Source organism: Mauremys reevesii, linkage group 1 (assembly GCF_016161935.1).
Source record: "Mauremys reevesii isolate NIE-2019 linkage group 1, ASM1616193v1, whole genome shotgun sequence".
NCBI lineage: Eukaryota > Metazoa > Chordata > Testudines > Geoemydidae > Mauremys > Mauremys reevesii.
Window position 1 is genome coordinate 282,226,516 of NC_052623.1, and position 18,745 is coordinate 282,245,260.

The 18,745-nt window shown below is 46.7% G+C and overlaps 1 protein-coding gene across 1 annotated transcript; it reads left to right on the forward strand.

Moving 5' to 3' along the window:
- Positions 1 to 7,917: 7,917 nt before the first annotated feature.
- On the forward strand, positions 7,918 to 12,679 carry DUSP6 (dual specificity phosphatase 6). The gene is made up of 3 exons (XM_039520433.1): positions 7,918 to 8,717; positions 9,325 to 9,762; positions 11,295 to 12,679. The coding sequence occupies exons 1-3, from the start codon at positions 8,315 to 8,317 to the stop codon at positions 11,600 to 11,602; spliced, it is 1,149 nt and encodes a 382-aa protein (XP_039376367.1). The 5' UTR covers positions 7,918 to 8,314; the 3' UTR covers positions 11,603 to 12,679.
- Positions 12,680 to 18,745: the final 6,066 nt, after the last annotated feature.

The following is an 18,745-nucleotide window of genomic DNA, read 5'->3' on the forward strand; positions in this document are numbered from 1 at the left end:
ATATTCTGGCATTTATCCCAAGGCTTGTCTTCACTGGAAAATATGGTTGTGTTAGAAGATAATCTTGAAGAATCATGTTAACTAATGTGATGCTAAACATAACTTAGCAGTCAGTGTAGACAGGGACAAGCTGGGTTTAATATCATATCAGCTAGCCATCTGAAATATCTCTGAGTGATTCTGGATCATAGCTTCATGTATCGCCAACATCTGACGGAGGCCGCTGCCAAGATAAAGGCTAGGAATAGTATAAGCCACAAACTAGCGAGGATCAGCTGTTTACACCTTGTGGACAGCTACTTTGGGCCTTGTCTTCTCAGCAGCTGAACATTGTGCACTAATATGGACAGGTAGTGCATATACAAAATTCTCATAGCAGTACAGTTGGACACTGCTACCAGAATTGTTACAGGAGTGTTGAAGTCAGAACCAGCAGTCTGGCTCCCTGAACTCGCAAATACCTTTCCATCATCCCTTTGAAGAGAAGCAGCACTAATCCGAGAATACAGCCATGAAGTAATTAACCCAAACTTGCTCATCTATGAAGATCTCACCCCCGCCCCCTGAGATGCCACCTAAAAGCCAAGACCTTTTCTAGCTAGATGCCAAAACTCCCAAAACCTCAGGACTGTCACCAACAGAAAAGTGGTGGAGGCTGTGGGAAAACAGAAGGGTCAAGAATCAACATCTGGTTACAGATCCTACAGACCAACCATCTAGCTTCACCATGCCATATAAGATATGGATCACAGTGAACTGTATCAGAACCTCAAACTGGTATTGCAATTATTTACTACACAAAGACAGCCTGATATGTGGATGTGAAGAAGACACCCAAACCATGGAACATCAAGCAGGACTGGTCTTACCATGAGGTGAACTGAGGTGGCCGCCTCAGGTACCAGACTTTGCGAGGGGCGCCACTAAAACCCAGAGTGTAGAAAATTGTGTCTGCTGCTGGTGCATATGTATTCTCTCTGCTCTAGATGCACAGAGATAGTGGAGTGCTGGAGGAAGGAGGGCACAAGAGACATAACAGGCAGGCAGGACAAAAGGTCAGAGGGAATAGCAGAAAGCAGCAGGAGCTGCAGAGAGAGAGAGAGAGGAGGAGGAGCCTCTTAGAGCCTAGGCTGATTAACACCAGCTTCTCAGGGAGCTTCCTGTTTCCTGCTGCTTCCCTGAACCCACTTGAGGAGAACACATAGTCAACTGAAGTAGTAGGAACCAGTTAGGCCCTTAAGATGAGGATATCTTCCCTCACTCAGGCCCTGCTACCAGCCTGCTTATTTGTCCCCTTCAATTGAGAGCCACTATAGCTGGCACAGAACAGCAGTCATGAGTGAAAGAAGAAAACACCTCTCTGGGGCAGCATTCAGAAAAAGCAAGCAAGCAAAGGAAGCTTTTCTATCTAAGCAGGCAGGAGCTCTCTTGAGATACATAGACACAAATGTTCACGATGAGCCTTCCGGCCCCAGGGAGGATGTGAGTGGTGAGGAGATGCCTGATCTTCCAGTTAGTCAGAGTACAGGTGACCTGGCAGCTATTGCAGCATCCATATTTCCATCTCAAATGGATATAACCATGCACATTCCTGGTAGTAGATCAGTGTAGATCAGAGAAGAGTGTGGTGGAGGCACAAGAAACAGCTGCTGCTGAGTTTAGTTCCTTAAGTCTAGATGATCCAGGACTGTGGACCCACTTAAGCAGTAGCCTGAGGGACTTTCTTGTACTGCATGGGCCACAGCAAGTGAAAAACTTCATGTTCCCCAAAGACAATGAAAATAGAAGTTTCCATCCAACACATTACTGGCGTAAAATCTCCAATGGTGACAAGGTGGAGAGGCCATGGCTTATGTACTCAAAAACCCAGAATGCTGCATACTGTTTTTGTTGCAAACTCTTCCAGTCCAATGTTCCAGCCACATTGGGTTCTACAGGAACAAAGGACTGGAAAAATCTGGCTAGAAATCTGGCATGCCATGAGAAGGCAGCAAATCATCAGAGAGTATTCCATAGGTGGAAAGAGCATGAGATGAGACTAAGGTTAAAGGCCACCATAGATGATCAGCATCAAGAGAAGATTGCATCAGAGTCTCTTTACTGGCAAAATGTTCTGAAAAGGCTCATTGCCATTGTGAGAATGCTTGCTACCCAAAACCTAGCACTGTGCTGGCATTTCAGATCAGCTGTATGTGCCAAACAATGGAAACTTCCTTAAAATTGTGGAGCTGATGGCTGAGTTTGATGCTGTACTCCAGGAGCATCTATGAAGAGTCACCACCCAAGAAATATACACACACAACTACCTTGGAAAAACAAGTCAAAATGAGATCATACAGTTACTGACAACAAAAGTCAAACAGAAGATTCTGTTATTCTGGACTGCACACCTGACATCAGCCATAGGGAACAAATGACTTTAATGATGCGTTTTGTAACAACAACAGAATGTAGTGAAAATGTCCCTGCAATGGCGACCTTGATATATCTGGAGCAATGGAACAACTGGACAAAGCAAAGTCATATCTACAATCTTACCAGTCAGATGAGGGATTTCAAAACGTTCTGAAGAGTGCACAGAAGTTGGCAGAGGAACTTCACACTGAAGCTATTTTCCCACGCATTCAAGAATACAAGAGGCACCGAAGAAGACGACATTTTGATTACGAGGCACGGGATAATCCCATAAGAGACCCCAAACATCAATTCAGAGTTGAATTATTTAACCAGGCGCTAGATTGTGCAATACAGTCAGTTGAAGAGCGTTTCATGCAGCTCAAGGAACACAGCAGTATATTGGGATGTTGTATGATATTCCAAAACTCCTCACTATACCTGAAGAAGACCTACACCAGCAATACAGGGCACTAGAGACAGTGTTGACACATGATGACATGCGCAATATTGATGCAAGTGATTTAGGTGATGAACTGAAAGCCCTTTCAAGATACATTTCAGCAGGACCAACTCCAAAGGCTGTTCTGGAATATATGTTCACAAATAAGATGACCACCCTCTTTCCAAATGCTTTTGTTGCTCTGTGCATACTTCTAACACTTCTTGTAACAGTTGCCAGTGAAGAATGCAGATTCTCCAAGCTGAAGTTAATAAAAACACATCTACGCTATACAATGACACAAGAGAGGCTGGTCAGCCTTTCAACCATCTCAACAGAGCATGAGCTGGCCCAGACTGTGGACTTTCAGGAAGCAGTTCAAATCTTTGCAACCAAGAAGGCACGGAAAGCACCACTTTGATTACTCAAACAGATACAAATGCCAGTGTTTACTATGCAGACAAGAAAAGTTACATTTGCTGTTCAGGCATTTGAAAGTTAAGTGTTACTTAAAAATTTTAAACAAGGCATTTTAAGTTGGCAATTGTTAGTAGGTAGGTAGCAGAGCAGTACCATGAGAGGAGCAGAACAGAAGAAGGCAGAATTGAGACCTTTCAAAGTTTTGGCCCAAGCGAGGAGGCATGCGGGCATCATTTGAGCTCCCCACCTCAGGTGCCAAAATGTTAGGGGCTGGCCCTGAGTGAACAGCTGTCCACTAAGATCCTCCAGAGGGAGGCCTTGATTCATTCCATGCCCCCACCAGCCATAGAGTAGATGACAAACTTGAAGGTTGACCTTTAATGTTATTTTTCAAGTTCACCATACAAAAGAAGAAAAAAATGGCCATGGTTTGTCACAATGCTAAACCCAACTTGTCCCGCTCTATGTTGATTTTTAAATCATGTTTTACATCATGTTAGCATGACTCCTTCAGCTCCTATTCTAACATGATCTATTTTTTTCTAATATAGATAAGCCATCACATTCTTCAGACTGCAGCTCTTGTTGGGAAGGAGGTTAAGACAGAAAATATAGCTGATTATTTAAAAAATAGGTAACCAGAAGTATTCAAAGCTGTTGTAAGGTAAATCTATTAATATAACTGGAGTTCTAGGGGTAATTACAGTTAAGATTACCTAGGAGTTTCCATTCTGGTACCCTCTTTTCAGTTGCTTATCCTTTAAATAATTTTCACCTTGAGAGCTGAAATTTTCCTGGCCTTGTGTCCAAATCGAGAGCACATTTTTGTAAAATTTGAACAAAAACAGTTCAGAGATGTTTGAGAATGTGGGGAGTAGGGGAAAAACCTTGGAGTTTTAAAAATTGCTGTAGCACTGAAGTGGATGACAGCAGAAAGTTGAAATGTGGCAGGGAGAAGAAAGTTCACTGTTCCTGTAAAAATCTTTTTTGATTTGCCCACGTAATGGGCATTAAATTGTAGTTTGTGTGTGCAAAGTTTAACAATGATAGCACTTTATAATAACATGGTGAAAGAAAGAGCTGTACTGCACATATGTGACTAATGTAGGACCATAGTTAAAATAGTGAGCCCTTCAGTATTCAGGCTGAACAGTGCTGACAGACATCACAAAGTCTGGGCATTACTGAAACCCCACTTTTAAGCCTCCAAAATAGGTAGTGAAGCAGAATGCTATGAAAATAGTGTGTATGTGACTAAATGGTTAAGGCACTTGACTGCAACCCTGAGTTGGAGTCTCCACTTGATCTCTTGCTGAAAGGCCAACTCCAGTTAACCCAGCTGCAAAATAGGTCCCTGATCCATCAGGACAGTCAAAGGTGGTGGGATGTGATGCTGGATACATCACTTCCTTGTGTGCAGTTGGCTCAATGTCACCTATGGGACCTTTGCCATCATTAATTATACTGTTGTACCATGTGCAACCTTCATTTTGGCAGTTCCTGAATGTTTAGTGACTTACCCTTGCAGTTTTAATGTTCTTCCAAATGTAGGTTTTTTAGCAGAATACATGGGAATATTCATGCAACGGGATTGTCTAGGACAGTGGTTCTCAACGAACTCCACCAGAGAGGTCCTTTGGGGCCATCTGCCTGTCCCAAGTCAGGGTAAAGGAGGAGGGTTGGGCGTGGGGCTAGCAACTCCACCCTGTAAAAATCAGCTTGCTACAGAAACGCCAACAATAGAGTTAACAGAGACTTTTAGCCTGGAAAAAGAAGGGTCTTCAACTCGAAGATGCATGACGCTGGGTGGTGAAAGCCGCGAGGAAGCCACTAAGCCGATCACCCTTCTTGCAGCCAGGAGGATTACCATCGGCACATGGAACGTGAGGACCATGTACGAGTCAGGAAAGACGGCGCAGGTTGCAGCAGAGATGAGGAGCAACAACCTGACCCTACTAGGCGGAAAAGAGGCCGCCCAAGAAATACCTGGCGACGCGACCTTCAGGTTGATAGCAAAAAAATGGGCTATACCTGGAACCAGCTAGAGCGAATGGCCCAGGATAGAAGACTATGGAGATCTGTTGTTGGCGGCCCATACCCCGGTTGGGGTGACGGGCATGAATGAATGTGGTTCTCAACCAGGGGTAAGTGTACCCCAGGCATATACAGAGGTCTTCCAGGGGGTACATCAACGCATCTAGGTATTTGCCTAGTTTTACAACAGGCTACATAAAAAACACTAGCAAAGTCAGTACAAACTAAAATTTCATACAGACAATGCTTTGTTTATACTGTTCTACTTACTAGACACTGAAATGTAAGTACAATATTTATATTCCAATTGATTTATTTATAATTATATGATAGACATGAGAAAGAAAGCAATTTTTCAGTAATAATGTGCTGTGATACTTTTGTATTTTTTGTCTGCTTTTGTAAGCAAATCATTTTAAAATAGGGTGACCAGACAGCAAGTGTGAAAAATCAGGACAGGGGGTGGGGGGTAATAGGAGCCTATATATGAAAAGACCCCAAAATCAGGACATCTAGTCACCCTGTTTTTATGTGAGGTGAAACTTGGGTGTACTGCAAGACAAATCAGACTCCTGAAAGGGGTACAGTAAGATTGAGAGCCACTGCTCCAGGAGGCACCAGGGACTGGACAATCTAATTATTGCATAACCCTGGCTGTCTGTGGAGCCTCCTGATGCCTCAGATAAAAATGTGGCTCCAGTCCAGCAGTGGTAACGTAAATGAGGTGAGTCTTTTAGAACTGGTTTTGCACCCGAGCCAGCTGTTAGTAACAGGCTCAGAGGTCAGATCAGGCTTGTGAATTGTGCCTTTCAATACCCCAAGCAGCTCAGTGTCAAAGCCGCGGCCCTCGCTCGCTCCAGGCAGATAACCCCCTACGTGGGGGTTTTACACCGCATGGGCCCTTCCTCTGGGCCGGACTCACGGAGCAGGGCAGCAATTGGACCTGCTGAACCGCGAGGAGCGGAGAGCCCCGCGCTGCAGGTGGCGCTATCTGCGCCGGGGGCACCGGCACATTGTCCTGCTCCAGCTCAGCCGAGCAGCGCTCAGCGGCTGCTCTCCCTGCCCAGGCCGCTCAGCCCCTGTGCACGCACGAAGGGCCCCTCCCAGGGAATGCCGCGGCCGGCTCGGAGCCCCGCACCATCCCCTTTGTCTCCAGGCCGGAACCTCGCTGGCTGCTGCGCTCGGGGAGGTCGCTTGTGCAGCGGCTCCCCGCACAGAGGCGGTGGCGGTGCCCGGGGGGGGAGGGGGGGGGTGATGAGCAGCAGAGCTGAGTGGGCTCCGCTCAGTCACGATTCCAGCTCCCGAAGCCAATAGCTGCATTGGGCTCGCTGCGGCTGCCGATCGGGCTTCCCCCCTTTTTTAAACACACACGCTGGGAGGCCCTTGCTTCTGAAATGCGTTTCCCCTCCTTTATTGTCAATGGAACAGCTACAGCTTGGCACGGGAACTATGTCATGGGCCTGGGAGCCGGGCTACCCCTTCTGGCCAGGCGTCCTCAGGCCCGCGGGGGCTTTGCGCTACAGAAATGATTAACGAGGAAAGGATCCCTCTGCAATACAGGACTCTTTGATGTCAGGCTCTTAGAACAATGGACAATAAACCTACAGGCGGACACCAAGGCAAATGCCACATGACTTTCTAAAACACACATTAACTCTGGCCCACGCCTAGCCCTATTTAAAACTGGCACTTGGACAATTAGCGTTGCTTGCCTGGAGGGGAGAACAAAACCTGCATTTTCTTACAGCAGGCCGCTTTCTCTCGGGAGGCTGGTTAAGGTCAACCGCAGAAACAATGCAGAACTCTTCACAATCAACCGTATGTTTATTCTTAAAGTGATAGCGGCGTTTCAGCTCTTATGTCCGATAGTAGCGAGAGCCCGGCTTGTGTGAGGAATCATTAGATTAGAGCGGTACACTTCACCGCTGCAAAGAGCAATCAAGGACAAATACAACACACACACCCATCCCTCGGCCGGGCTTTCCAAAAAAAAAATTGTAATTAAAAGCAGGCTAAAATCAACACAGACGAGTTAGGGGAGATACGACGGCCTAACCTGTTCCTATAAAGATCAGGATTTTGAGGAGACAATTCGGAGAGGGAGACGGTGCCTTTTGTGCCTCATACAATTGCACCATTTGTTGTCTAATCGCTCTGCTGCTATGTGTGAACTTTACCAGAAGGAAACATGAGCCTCAGCAGCACAGCCCGGGTTGCTGCGTCTCCCCCCCCCCTCACCTGCCCCCACTCCTCCACCGCCTCTTTCGCCTTCCTCCCGCTGAGCTGCTGTTGCTGCTTGTTTGCACTCAGCTTATCCGGAGCGGAAATTCCTTTCCGTTTTTGTGAATGACAAACTCATTAACAATTCATCAACACAACCTGTTCCAGCCGGTCCGTCTCCAGGGCAACAGCCCCTTCCGCGCGCCCTCATTGGCTGGGCGAGAGAATGTATCCATTGAGACGTTCCGTGTTTGTATCCATTGAGGAGCTGCCTGGCGCTGGGGGTGTGCGGGGCTGATTCAAAGGGACATTGATCACATCAAGGGGACGGAGCGGAGGAGGAGGAGGGGAAATCACGTTGTGAGAAGCAGGGGGGCGGAGGGAGCCGGGGCTGACGAGCCGCACACAAGGGGGGCAGAGGGAGAGGGATCACACAAGAGCAGGGGGCAGTGCAGTATTTTTGTGCTCAGCGAAAGGAGGGCAAGTCAATGGCACGTTAATTGGATTTCATTCACTTGGGGAGGAGAAAGAGCCCGAGCGTCTGGACGGGGCCGGCGATTAGACAGGTTCATTCAGGGACTCATTGACAAAAAGCTGCAGGCACCCGCCTTCGGGAGTCCGAGCGCTGGTGGCACCGCCCCGAAATCTATTGCTGCCCGTGCAGGGGAGGCGACCCGAGGGCGGGGGTGAGTCGTTTTTCTGGGGTGGCGGGGTTCAGTGTAGGGGTGCCGGGGGGGTTCAGCCTTATGCCTCAGGGAGCGGGCAGTTTCTAAGCCACACGCCGCTCTCCCCCAGCCTTTCCTCATGCTAGATACGTTCAGGCCCGTGCCCTTCGTGTCGGAGATGGCTGTCAGTAAAACGGTGGCTTGGCTGAACGAGCAGCTGGAGCTGGGCAACGGCCGGCTGCTGCTCATGGACTGTCGCTCGCAGGAGTTGTACGAGTCGTCCCACATCGAGTCGGCCATCAGCGTGGCCCTGCCCGGCATCATGCTGAGGCGGCTGCAGAAGGGCAACCTGCCCCTGCGCGCCCTCTTCTCCACCAGCGACCAGGACCGGGAGAAGTTCGCCCGGCGCTGCGGGACCGACACCGTGGTGCTGTACGACGAGAACAGCAGCGAGTGGAACGAGAACACGGGCGGGGAGTCGGTGCTGGGCTTGCTGCTCAAGCGGCTGAAGGATGAAGGCTGCAAAGCGTTTTATCTGGAAGGTGAGGGGTTAAACGGACCTGCTTGGGACCGGCCCCAAATCCGCGGCTGGCGGGGGGTCGTTCTTTGTCTGGCGCCTGCGGTATTGCAGCGGTAGCCGGGCTGTGAACATGCCTCAAGCTTATCTAGGCTTATGACCCTCGATGGCGTTGAATCCAGCGCGTGCGGGAGCCATTTGGGGACACGCTGTCTCGCGCCTGCACACCTGGGTGCAAATCCCTGCAAGCCACAGACAGGGGGGAGAGGGGACTTTCTCGGGTGGGGAGCTAGCGGAGCCCGGGACAGAGCTGACGGTGCTAACCCGTTAGCTGCCCGGGAGGCAAGGAAGGGTTGTGGCTGAAGGAATGCGCGGCTATCCATTGCCGTAGCGAGCCCCAGCAGGAGGGAAATGCATTGAGCCCCGCTGTGCAATGCATTCCTGGCCCCCGCTCACAGCAATGCGGTTTCCCCAAACCTGGCCGCTGCACGTGTCTTTATCTGTTCCCCTCTCTCTGTGTGTGACTTGCGTGGGGGGGGGGGGGGGATACAGAGTCTATCTAGGCAGAGAAGAGACGCTAGGAACTCGCCGCCGCATCTCAGGTTGCATTTGTGCTGTGCTTTCCTCCCCAGGTGGCTTCAGCAAGTTCCAGACCGAATTCGCCCTGCACTGCGAAACCAACCTAGACAGTTCATGTAGCAGCAGCTCTCCTTCTCTGCCAGTCCTGGGGTTAGGAGGCCTGCGAATCAGCTCCGATTCCTCTTCCGACATTGAATCTGACACGGACCGAGACCCCAATAGTGCCACTGACTCGGATGGCAGCCCTCTGTCCAACAACCAGCCTTCCTTCCCGGTCGAGATTTTACCCTACCTCTACTTGGGCTGTGCTAAGGACTCCACCAATCTGGACGTTTTAGAAGAGTTTGGCATTAAATACATCTTGAATGTGACCCCCAATCTGCCTAATCTCTTTGAGAACGCCGGAGAGTTTAAATACAAGCAGATCCCCATCTCCGACCACTGGAGTCAAAACTTGTCTCAGTTCTTTCCCGAGGCCATCTCTTTCATAGGTGAGCCCTAATGAATTATGACCGCTAAAGGACCACCAGATGTTTATCATTTCCAAAGTTTAAACCCTTAATCTTTTGTATTGGTCAGCCGCATGTCTCACATAGCCGCTGCGCAGTGTTCGACTTTCAGAAGTGATTGAAATTAAAAGGGCGGATATAATTTGTTTTTCTAGATTTAGGCGACAAGCCCTGTTGAATTGGCAACTGTATTCACAGGTTGCAAATATGGTTATTTGTATATCGAGCTGATATGGGGTCGACCCATAACAATCTATCCCAATGTGCTAAATTTGGGGAATAAAGAGAATCCGCACTAGTGAATTTAGTAGTAGTAGTTTTATTATTTACCTAGTTTATAGTCTTAAAAACAGGTGATGTTTTAATTTTTTTTTGTTTCCAAGAGAGAATTACAATTAAAAGTAATTTCAGATTTATAGTGGTATAGTTAGATATAGCCTGTAAATAACGGTATCCTTTCCAGAGGTATAGTGTTTTTAAAGGTAACTCTCCAATAAATAATTGTATTCCTTTCAGATTTAGCGCTTTAGCTAGATCTCCTTTAAATAATTTTGTCCAGCAGTTTCCCAAATGTAAATCAGTGAAGAGTTCTGCCTAAATTCTAGGGTGCAGGATACAGTCACTTCACACATATCACCCTAGGTAGATAATACACACACCTCAAACCTCTTTCATGTTACCTATTCAGATTGATATTGTTTTTCTCGCAGAACCACCATGGGGATTTCTGATCGCCTCTTAGTATTATTATTAGTTTATTCTTTTCTTATTTGAGGCGGGGCAGAGGGGGTTATGCATGGGCATATTGCGTGTTGGAAAACTGTGTTGTAATCCGGTGGAGAGATACCGGTGCTAGTGAAGTATGTAGGTAATCGGAGCCTAGCAAGGAGAAATGTGGGCTGGAAGCCACGAAGAAACTAATCTCCAGTCATTGTAATGCATTTCCTTTTACAAAGGAACCCATTTTCCAGCAACGTTGACATCCTGTTCCTCCTAATGGGCTGTCCCCTGTGACTTCCCTCTTTCTTTTCAAATGCCTGAATACCTCCATTGTTAGCAGCACAACAGTTGGAGAATAATTTAATAGACCTTTGCAGTCTGCTGGTCTGTGTAAAAAGCATTCAGTGGCATATGGCGTGGTTTCTAGTTTTCACATGCTGGGGGAAATGTACGCAGGGAGAATGGGTTTTTTTGGGCCAGCATTCAGTACAAATAGCATCTTTTGAAAATAAAAATAAAAAGTCTTGGCTGGGTCACAGCATGTTTCCACTGTGCCACTGTGAAGTTTCATCAGCCTTCTGATTTACATGCTGTTCTGATCTGAGGATCCGATTCTGATCTCACTTCAGTTTTGCACTAGTATAACTGTCTCCGTTGACCTCACTGGAGTCACTCTTGATTCACACTGGTAATAAGTGAGATCTGAATCAGCCCCCCCCCCCTAATATTTCTCCTATGTCACAGCTGGATCATGAGCATCTCTTTTCTCTTGTGTTCCCTCTCTGTGTGTGCAGATGAAGCTCGAGGGAAGAACTGCGGAGTCCTGGTGCACTGCTTAGCAGGGATCAGCCGCTCAGTCACCGTGACCGTCGCATACCTCATGCAAAAGCTCAACTTGTCCATGAATGACGCCTACGACATTGTCAAGATGAAGAAATCCAACATCTCGCCCAACTTCAACTTCATGGGCCAGCTGCTGGACTTCGAGCGGACCCTGGGGCTCAGCAGCCCCTGCGACAATCGCGTGCCCAGCCAGCAGCTGTACTTCACCACTCCCTCCAACCAGAATGTCTTCCAAGTGGATTCCCGGCAGTCCACGTGAGCGCTCTCCAATGGCCTCCCCGCCAGGTCTGGCTCATGTGATCATTCCTCAATGGTTTCCCTCTGGCAGCAGGAAGGAGATGGAGCTTTGCTCTCTCGTAGCCCCTGCCAGTGCACGCTGGGAAAGGTACAAGGGAACTTGCCGAGGTCTCCCAGAAGGAACATGTGGCACTGCCCAAGGCAGGCAGCACACCTGCTGGCTGCACAACCACCCACCTGGCCAGGGGCTTGGAACTGAGGACTTCCAACATGTAGGGGGAGACTGGGTATTCTAAGCACGCGACTGGGAATTTCCTACTTCCTTCTTTGCTTTGGGATCTGTAACATAGATTGTTGTCTTCAGTGAAGACTGGTTCTTTTTTAATTTAGAGGAGCCAAAGAAAGAGGTTTCAGCTCAGTGTATTTGGAGTACTTGTTTGCTGCCAGTTCTGTAGTGTGCTATTTGATCAGTGTAAATATTTAATCTTAAATCCATGGGCAATGTTTTTATTTTTTAACTTTTGCCTATAGAAAAGAAATCAACCCAAAGGCCTGCTACATTTTTGTGCTCTTCATGAATTATGTTTCTGTCCCCCTGACCCCTTGCAAAGAATACATTTGCAGAATGCTTGATTTTATTGTTCAGTTGAGCTGAGGCAAACTTGAGAGACAATGGCTATGGTCCGAAATTTGCTGTTCACATTCTGGGAATCAGTGGAGTCTCTTCCTTTTTTATTTTTCTTTTCCTTGTAAGTTTCCCCCCCACCCCCACCCCTCTTGTGCTGCTGTTTCTCCTTTTTTTTTTTTAACCTTTGTAAATAGATTGTCTTGGAAGAGATTTGTCTTCAGAAACATTTCAGTTACGCTAAACAGTGCTTTATCTCTGTACAAACTCTTCAGGGAGCTTCACCTCAAATGCAATGTTTTGTCTTTTTATTTTTATTTTTTGGGTTTAGAACTGGAAGTACATGTGAACACGTGTACTTCTGCGTACGCAAGGTGAACTGGAACACGATTGCCAATGAGGGAGAGCCTAATTCATGGTGTAAAAGGTTTAAGCTGGAATTTATTATAAGAATGTACATTTTTAAATTATTAATAAATAACTATTTTTGGCTATTGAGAAACTGAGTGGTTTATTTCCCTCCTAGTGATGAATTGCATACACATCGGAATATTTTTAAGGAGGGCATGTCTCTTAACAACATGTTTGTACAGCCCTAGCACCATAAAGGCCTGATCCCTGCTTTGGCCCACCATAATCTAAATTAATAGTTAATGCTCACATAACACTATCATCTTAGCCTGGTGGGGAGGATGGACTTCTATAGCCTCTGCTTAATCACAGAAAAGACAGACCATATATAGAAAAAACTCCGACTTCCCCCACACTGCAACAGGGCTACTTCTAGGGATGGGGGGAATAGTTGGTTTCTATGCTTATTGAATGAATAATTTTTGCCTTTCTGCTGAGCATGCCAAAAAATCTGTGTTTTCTGTGGTGTCATTACTTATCTGCTAATAATGGGTTTGAAACCACCAACTTATGTCACTGAGACCCATAGGCAGTCCACAGAGAGTAAATGACTGTCAGTCGCTGCTGACCTGTGCTGGAACTGTGCAGGTTCTAGATACAGTTAACAATGCTTGAGACATCCAGTTTCTTCTTTAGCTGCAGTGAAACAATTCTGTCTGTGCAGAAGGAACAGGTTAGATTTTAGCCATGGTAACACTTCAGACTGTAACTTCCTGTTTGTTATAGTTAATTTAAATAGCAAGGATGGTAATATACATTTCACCCTAAATCTGCATGTTGTCAAGTCAGGATTGGCTGATTCTCCAGCATACGCTGCAGACTAGGGTGCTTTAGAATTCCTGGCAACCAAAACATGTTTCCTGTAACTTTAGGAACTGCAAGTGTGTGAAATGAAAAACAAACAAAACACAGCCAAAAAAAAAAAAGTTGGTGTCTCTTGTAGTAGTGACCTAGATCGAGTGCATAAACTGTGAAAGTAGAAGTGGGTTGCAGTTAAACTTGGCTTGTGCTAATCCAGTTTTGAACGGTTTCCGCTCCTGGCATTCCCCATGCTGCGCTGTTCAAAGTGGAGATTTGCAAGCAGCTCTAGCAATTTCCTGTCCAGCTGCAGCTCAAGTGACTTTTTTTTTTTTTAATATGGTCTGTGGATAATTTTAGCCAGTTTCCTCTTTGTGGATTATTAATCTGCTTTCCTTGTAGAAGCAGCATAGCTATGTTCCTACTGTTCTGCTGAAGCCAACAGATGGCCTCCCCATCACTTCCTCTCATTTCAGTGTGGGTTTGTTGTCAGGCCACTTCTGAAATTAATAATGTTTTCTGGCTGAGTGCCACAGGCCATTACCACAAAAGGGAAGTAACACATGTGAATAGCAGGAAGCCAGGCAGGGTCACTGTGAACTGAACCTGTTGAGCGCAATTGAGCCTCTCCCATTGAGCAAGTGTATGACTTCCTCTTTTTTGTTAAAGGGAGTCCACTGAACTATCCTGCAACTAAGCAATTCATGCTGTGAAAAGGTTGCTGCTAAATTAGTAGCAAATGCTAATTGTGGTGAGGTACTCAGCAGATGGAGAGGCAGAAATGTAGCACCAGGTTGGCCCATAAAGATCTAGTTTTCTTTGCAAACTGTGCTTTGAGAACTTAGTATTCACATGGGTTTCCTGCTTCCTTCCTGTTTCACCAAATGACTAACACTAAACTGGTAGTTCTGCAATTCATCATTTTTTTTTTCCCAGAACTAGCAAATAGCGAAGGTCAGTTCTTCAGCTGTTGGAGATCAGTGTTGCTATGTTGATTTTTTTCAATACACCTGAGGTGCTGTCCCTGGCTGTTTAGTCACACATGATTTTAGAGGTGGAAGGAGATCGACCCCTTTCCAGCAGGAGCCCTCTTTAGCCCCATGTAACTCTGGTTACTCGGAACTAGTAGTTGTCAAACATCCTGAGCCCTGGGTCCTCTTGCTAATTCCTCCTCCTACCCCACCCCACCCCTCCAAGCGTTCTCCTGCCAACTCTTGTCTTCAGTGTTAATTAACATTATTCTCTCCCTCCACTCCCGCTTCGGTCTTTGCTGGGGTTAGTGAGAGGTCTCAGGCTTGGGGGAGAGGGATGGCAAGGGCTGGCAGCTGCTGTAGTGGCTTGGCCAATCATTTGTAAGGGGGGAGAATAAATCCTCTGTATTTGTGGGGAAACCCAGTGGGGGGGATCCTCCCTTGGAAATTAAAAATATCCCTGCCCTGCCCTCTGCTGTAATGTGGTACATTCCAAAGGGAGGCAGATATTGAATTTTCAGAGTAGCAGCCGTGTTAGTCTGTATCCACAAAAAGAACAGGAGTACTTGTGGCACCTCAGAGACTAACAAATTTATTTCAGCATAAGTTTTCGTGGGCTACAGCTCGCTTCTTTGGATGCATAGAATGGAACACACAGAAAGAAGATATTTATACATACATACTTCTACCTTTTAATGTTCTCTGTATGAATAAATATCTTCTTTCTGTGTGTTCCATTCTATGCATCCGAAGAAGCGGGCTGTAGCCCACGAAAGCTTATGCTGAAATAAATGTTAGTCTCTGCGGTGCCACAAGTACTCCTATTCTTTTTGCAGATATTGAATTCCTGTACAGAAGTTTCTATGATTTTAGCAGAGAAAGTGGTACCTGGCAGGCTTGAGTTCCACCGGTTCAGGGAAATCACACCCCACTCATGTCTTCAGCACTGGGGGTGAAGTCCTGCCCCCTTAAAGTCAGTTGGAAAACTCCCCTTGACTTCAAGGGGCCTGGCAAGACTCTGCACCCGCATTAGCATTTTGCTTTCAACCTTCTATTTAATAATGTCACATAATTAATGCATTGTGTCTGTCACTGCTTTTCCTCTCCCTTCTTAACATTTAACGTCTTTTCCAGCCACTTCCCCCTTTAAAATGTCTTACCCCTTTTTGTCTGTCATTTTTTCTTTCCTCAAACCTATCGCCTCCTTCCCCTTTCTCCTTTCTTTGTACTGTTTTCTCCCTCCTCCCAAGCAGTACTTTTACTTTTTTTCTACATCCCCTTCATTTCTTGCTCTCTCTCTCTTGTCTGACCCAGGAACCTCCTTCCCTCTCTTTTCTTCCCCATTAATCTGTTACTGCTTTCCTTATGCCCCCAAATCTGCTCCCGCCTTCTCTCTCTATCAGTCAGTCATCTCTCCTGCCCTCCCTCTAGATGGTTTTAGTGAAAAAAACAAAACCTCCTCCAATTTGGGGGAATTCGCAGGGGACAGTCTTGATGGACACAGGAGAACAGTGCACAGAAGGACAAGAGAGAGAAAAATGCCTACTCTTCCCTGTCCAGAGCCAAGCAAATTCCCTTCCTCCCATTTCCTCCCCCCACTAGGTCAGTTTCACTCTGTGTAATTGCTTGAGGAGTCATGTGGAGGGGGAATCACTGGGAGGCAGAGTGCCATCAAGTCAGGGGTTTGCTAGGGGATGTCCTTGAGATGTGTATGTGCTGCTTCAATCTGCCCTCAGTTTCATCAATTTCAGGTAGCCAGGTGTGCTGAGTCTTGCAAAACCGGGACAAGTCACAAGTATTATTGTAAAACCAACAGGCAGGGCCCCTGAAACAAGACCAATCCAGATACTCAGGGGCAGTTCATCACCCTACTCTCTTCTCCACGTTCTCCTCCACAGCTCTGGTTCTTGACTCTCTCTCTCCTTTCTCACATAGCACAGTCAGTGCTTTCTGATTCAGTGCAGGTGAGATGCCTATGACTATGGATGCCAGCTCCCTGTGCTGTGGGCACAAGCACCCCAGTACCATACTGTCCCTCTTCAGGAAAGAAATGGTGCGAGGAACAGCCTAGCTCTCAGCCCAGCTTCTCTGCTGCTTCCATGAAGAGCTGAATAGGGCGTCTACCTCTGCAGAGCACAGACAGCCCCGTTTACATGTTTGCTTTGTCCGGTCTGATCTTAAATAACTTAAGTGAGGAGGTTTCCACCCCAGGGCCGGCTCCAGCTTTTTTGCTGCCCCAAGCGGCGAAGCGGGGGGGAAAAAAATGCCGCGATCGGCTCTACTGCGTTGCTTCAGTCTTTGGCAGCAATTTGGCAGTGGGTCCTTCGCTCCAAGAGGGACTGAGGGACCTGCCGCTGAATTGCCGCCGAAGACCAGTATGTGCCGCCCCTTCCCATTGGCTGTCCTAAGCACCTGCTTCCTTTGCTGTTGCCTGGAGCCAGCCCTGTTTCCACCAAATACTTTGAGAGGCTGTTCCGCAGTCTCACTACGAGGATGGTTTTTTCCTTCTTCATCTTTTCCCTAGTTTTCTTCTGTTCAGTTTCTTCCCATTCTTGCTAGCGGTACATTATTACCCCCATGCTTTCACTGTCTGAATAACTCACCGCTCAGTGACATTTTCTACACTCTCTACTTGATCGTGAGATCCATTTCTGGGAGTTTAAGTAAAATCCTTTCAGCTTCTTTTGAGCTCTGGTGAACTGATGAAAGAATTTTCCCAGTCAAAAGTTCTAATCACACTTGTTTAGTCAGGGCTATAGTAAAAATAGCTGAAGTCTGAAACTTTACATTTGGCTTGATCTTGATTCCATTTTGCTGTCTTTACTTCCACTGAAGTCAGTGGGAGTTTTGTGTGAGTAAGGACTGCCATACTGACCTCACAGACCTCAGAGTATGTCTTCACTGCACAGTTAACTCAGGATGTTACCCGGATTTTAGCCCAAATCCATCATTCATGCAGAAAAAATCTCTGACTACGTGTGCAGGTGCTTTAAACCCAGGCTACCTTACCTGGCTGTGGTATAAATTCACTCAACTCTGATGATCTGGTGCCTCCCCACAATTCTCCCACTCCCTGAAGGACAGACAAGTTCTTCCACAGTTGACAGGGCAAGACTCCTAGACCTAGAGCATCTTAGCACAAAGAACTGTGGGATATGCCTCCCGACACAATAGGTGAGTGCAGAAACAGTGAGGACACAGTGGTGTGAGTAGGGCTTTGCTGTGGGAACACTCAAACCTGGGCTAGGTTAACTTGGGTGCTTAGACATGGAAGACAATCACCTGGGTTAACTGTGCATTGAAGACATACCCTCCACTCATTCAAGCTTCAGGCATATAGAGAAGCTAGCAGTGCAAGTGTTGGGGATGTTACAGCACCATGCTAATATTGCAAAAACAAACACAAGGCCAAATTCTGCCCTGGGACGTGCACAATCATCCTGCTGACTTCAATGAGAAATGTGGTCATGTTCCAGAGGGCTGAATTTGGCCCATAGACTTGATGCCAGGAGCCCTCATAGCTTGAGGGCAATACAAAGGACTCTCATGTCATGGTAAGTGGTGACACAAAGGAATCCATGGTCCCCCAAGACTTTGGCAAGTATGGATGCTGCATCATCTTTCCTTTATATCTGAATTTTGGCAATAAGCATGTGCTGTTACTGACTAGACTGGCCAGGCAGAGAGCTAGAGTGGGTATTTCTCTCTTTTGAGAAAAGTGATTGTCTTCATAAGGCAAGGGAAGAACTAGAGGTAGAGGGTTTCTGTTGTTTGTTAACTGAGTAGTCTGCACATACCAAGTGGATTCTGGAGTGTTTGTTGAAGGATGTTGACATACAAGAAATATAGAGAGATTAGTATAAAATGTAAAGTGGGAGTATAGAGTCAGTTTAGAAAATATTTCCTGATGACAAACTGAAATGCAGGATTGTATGTGGGTGAAGCAGGGGTGATGCATAGTGATCTATTTCACAACTGTCTTCCACAAGGCTCAGGAAAAGCTCCGAATGCTGACGCCATCCCACCATTAAATCACTCCAGCACCGCAGATACTGGAGACATAAAATGATACTATGTGGGAGGTCTGTTTGCTTTAGCATGGAGACCAGGGTGAAGCACTTTGCTCCCAGTGCCAGACGCATAAGTGCTTTGGAAATTCCTGCTGTAGAGGTTTGTTCCACACATCTGCTTTTCCAAATGGGTAACGTTCGTACAGAACCAGAGGGTCTTTGGGTTTTTAAATGAATTTGTCCATCTTTTTTGTTCAAGATGCAGTTTGGGGGCATTGCTGCATTCTCCTGTTTCTTTTTTCTTTTCTTTGGCTGATTTTATCTGTGTAAGAAAGGAATCCCCATCTGAA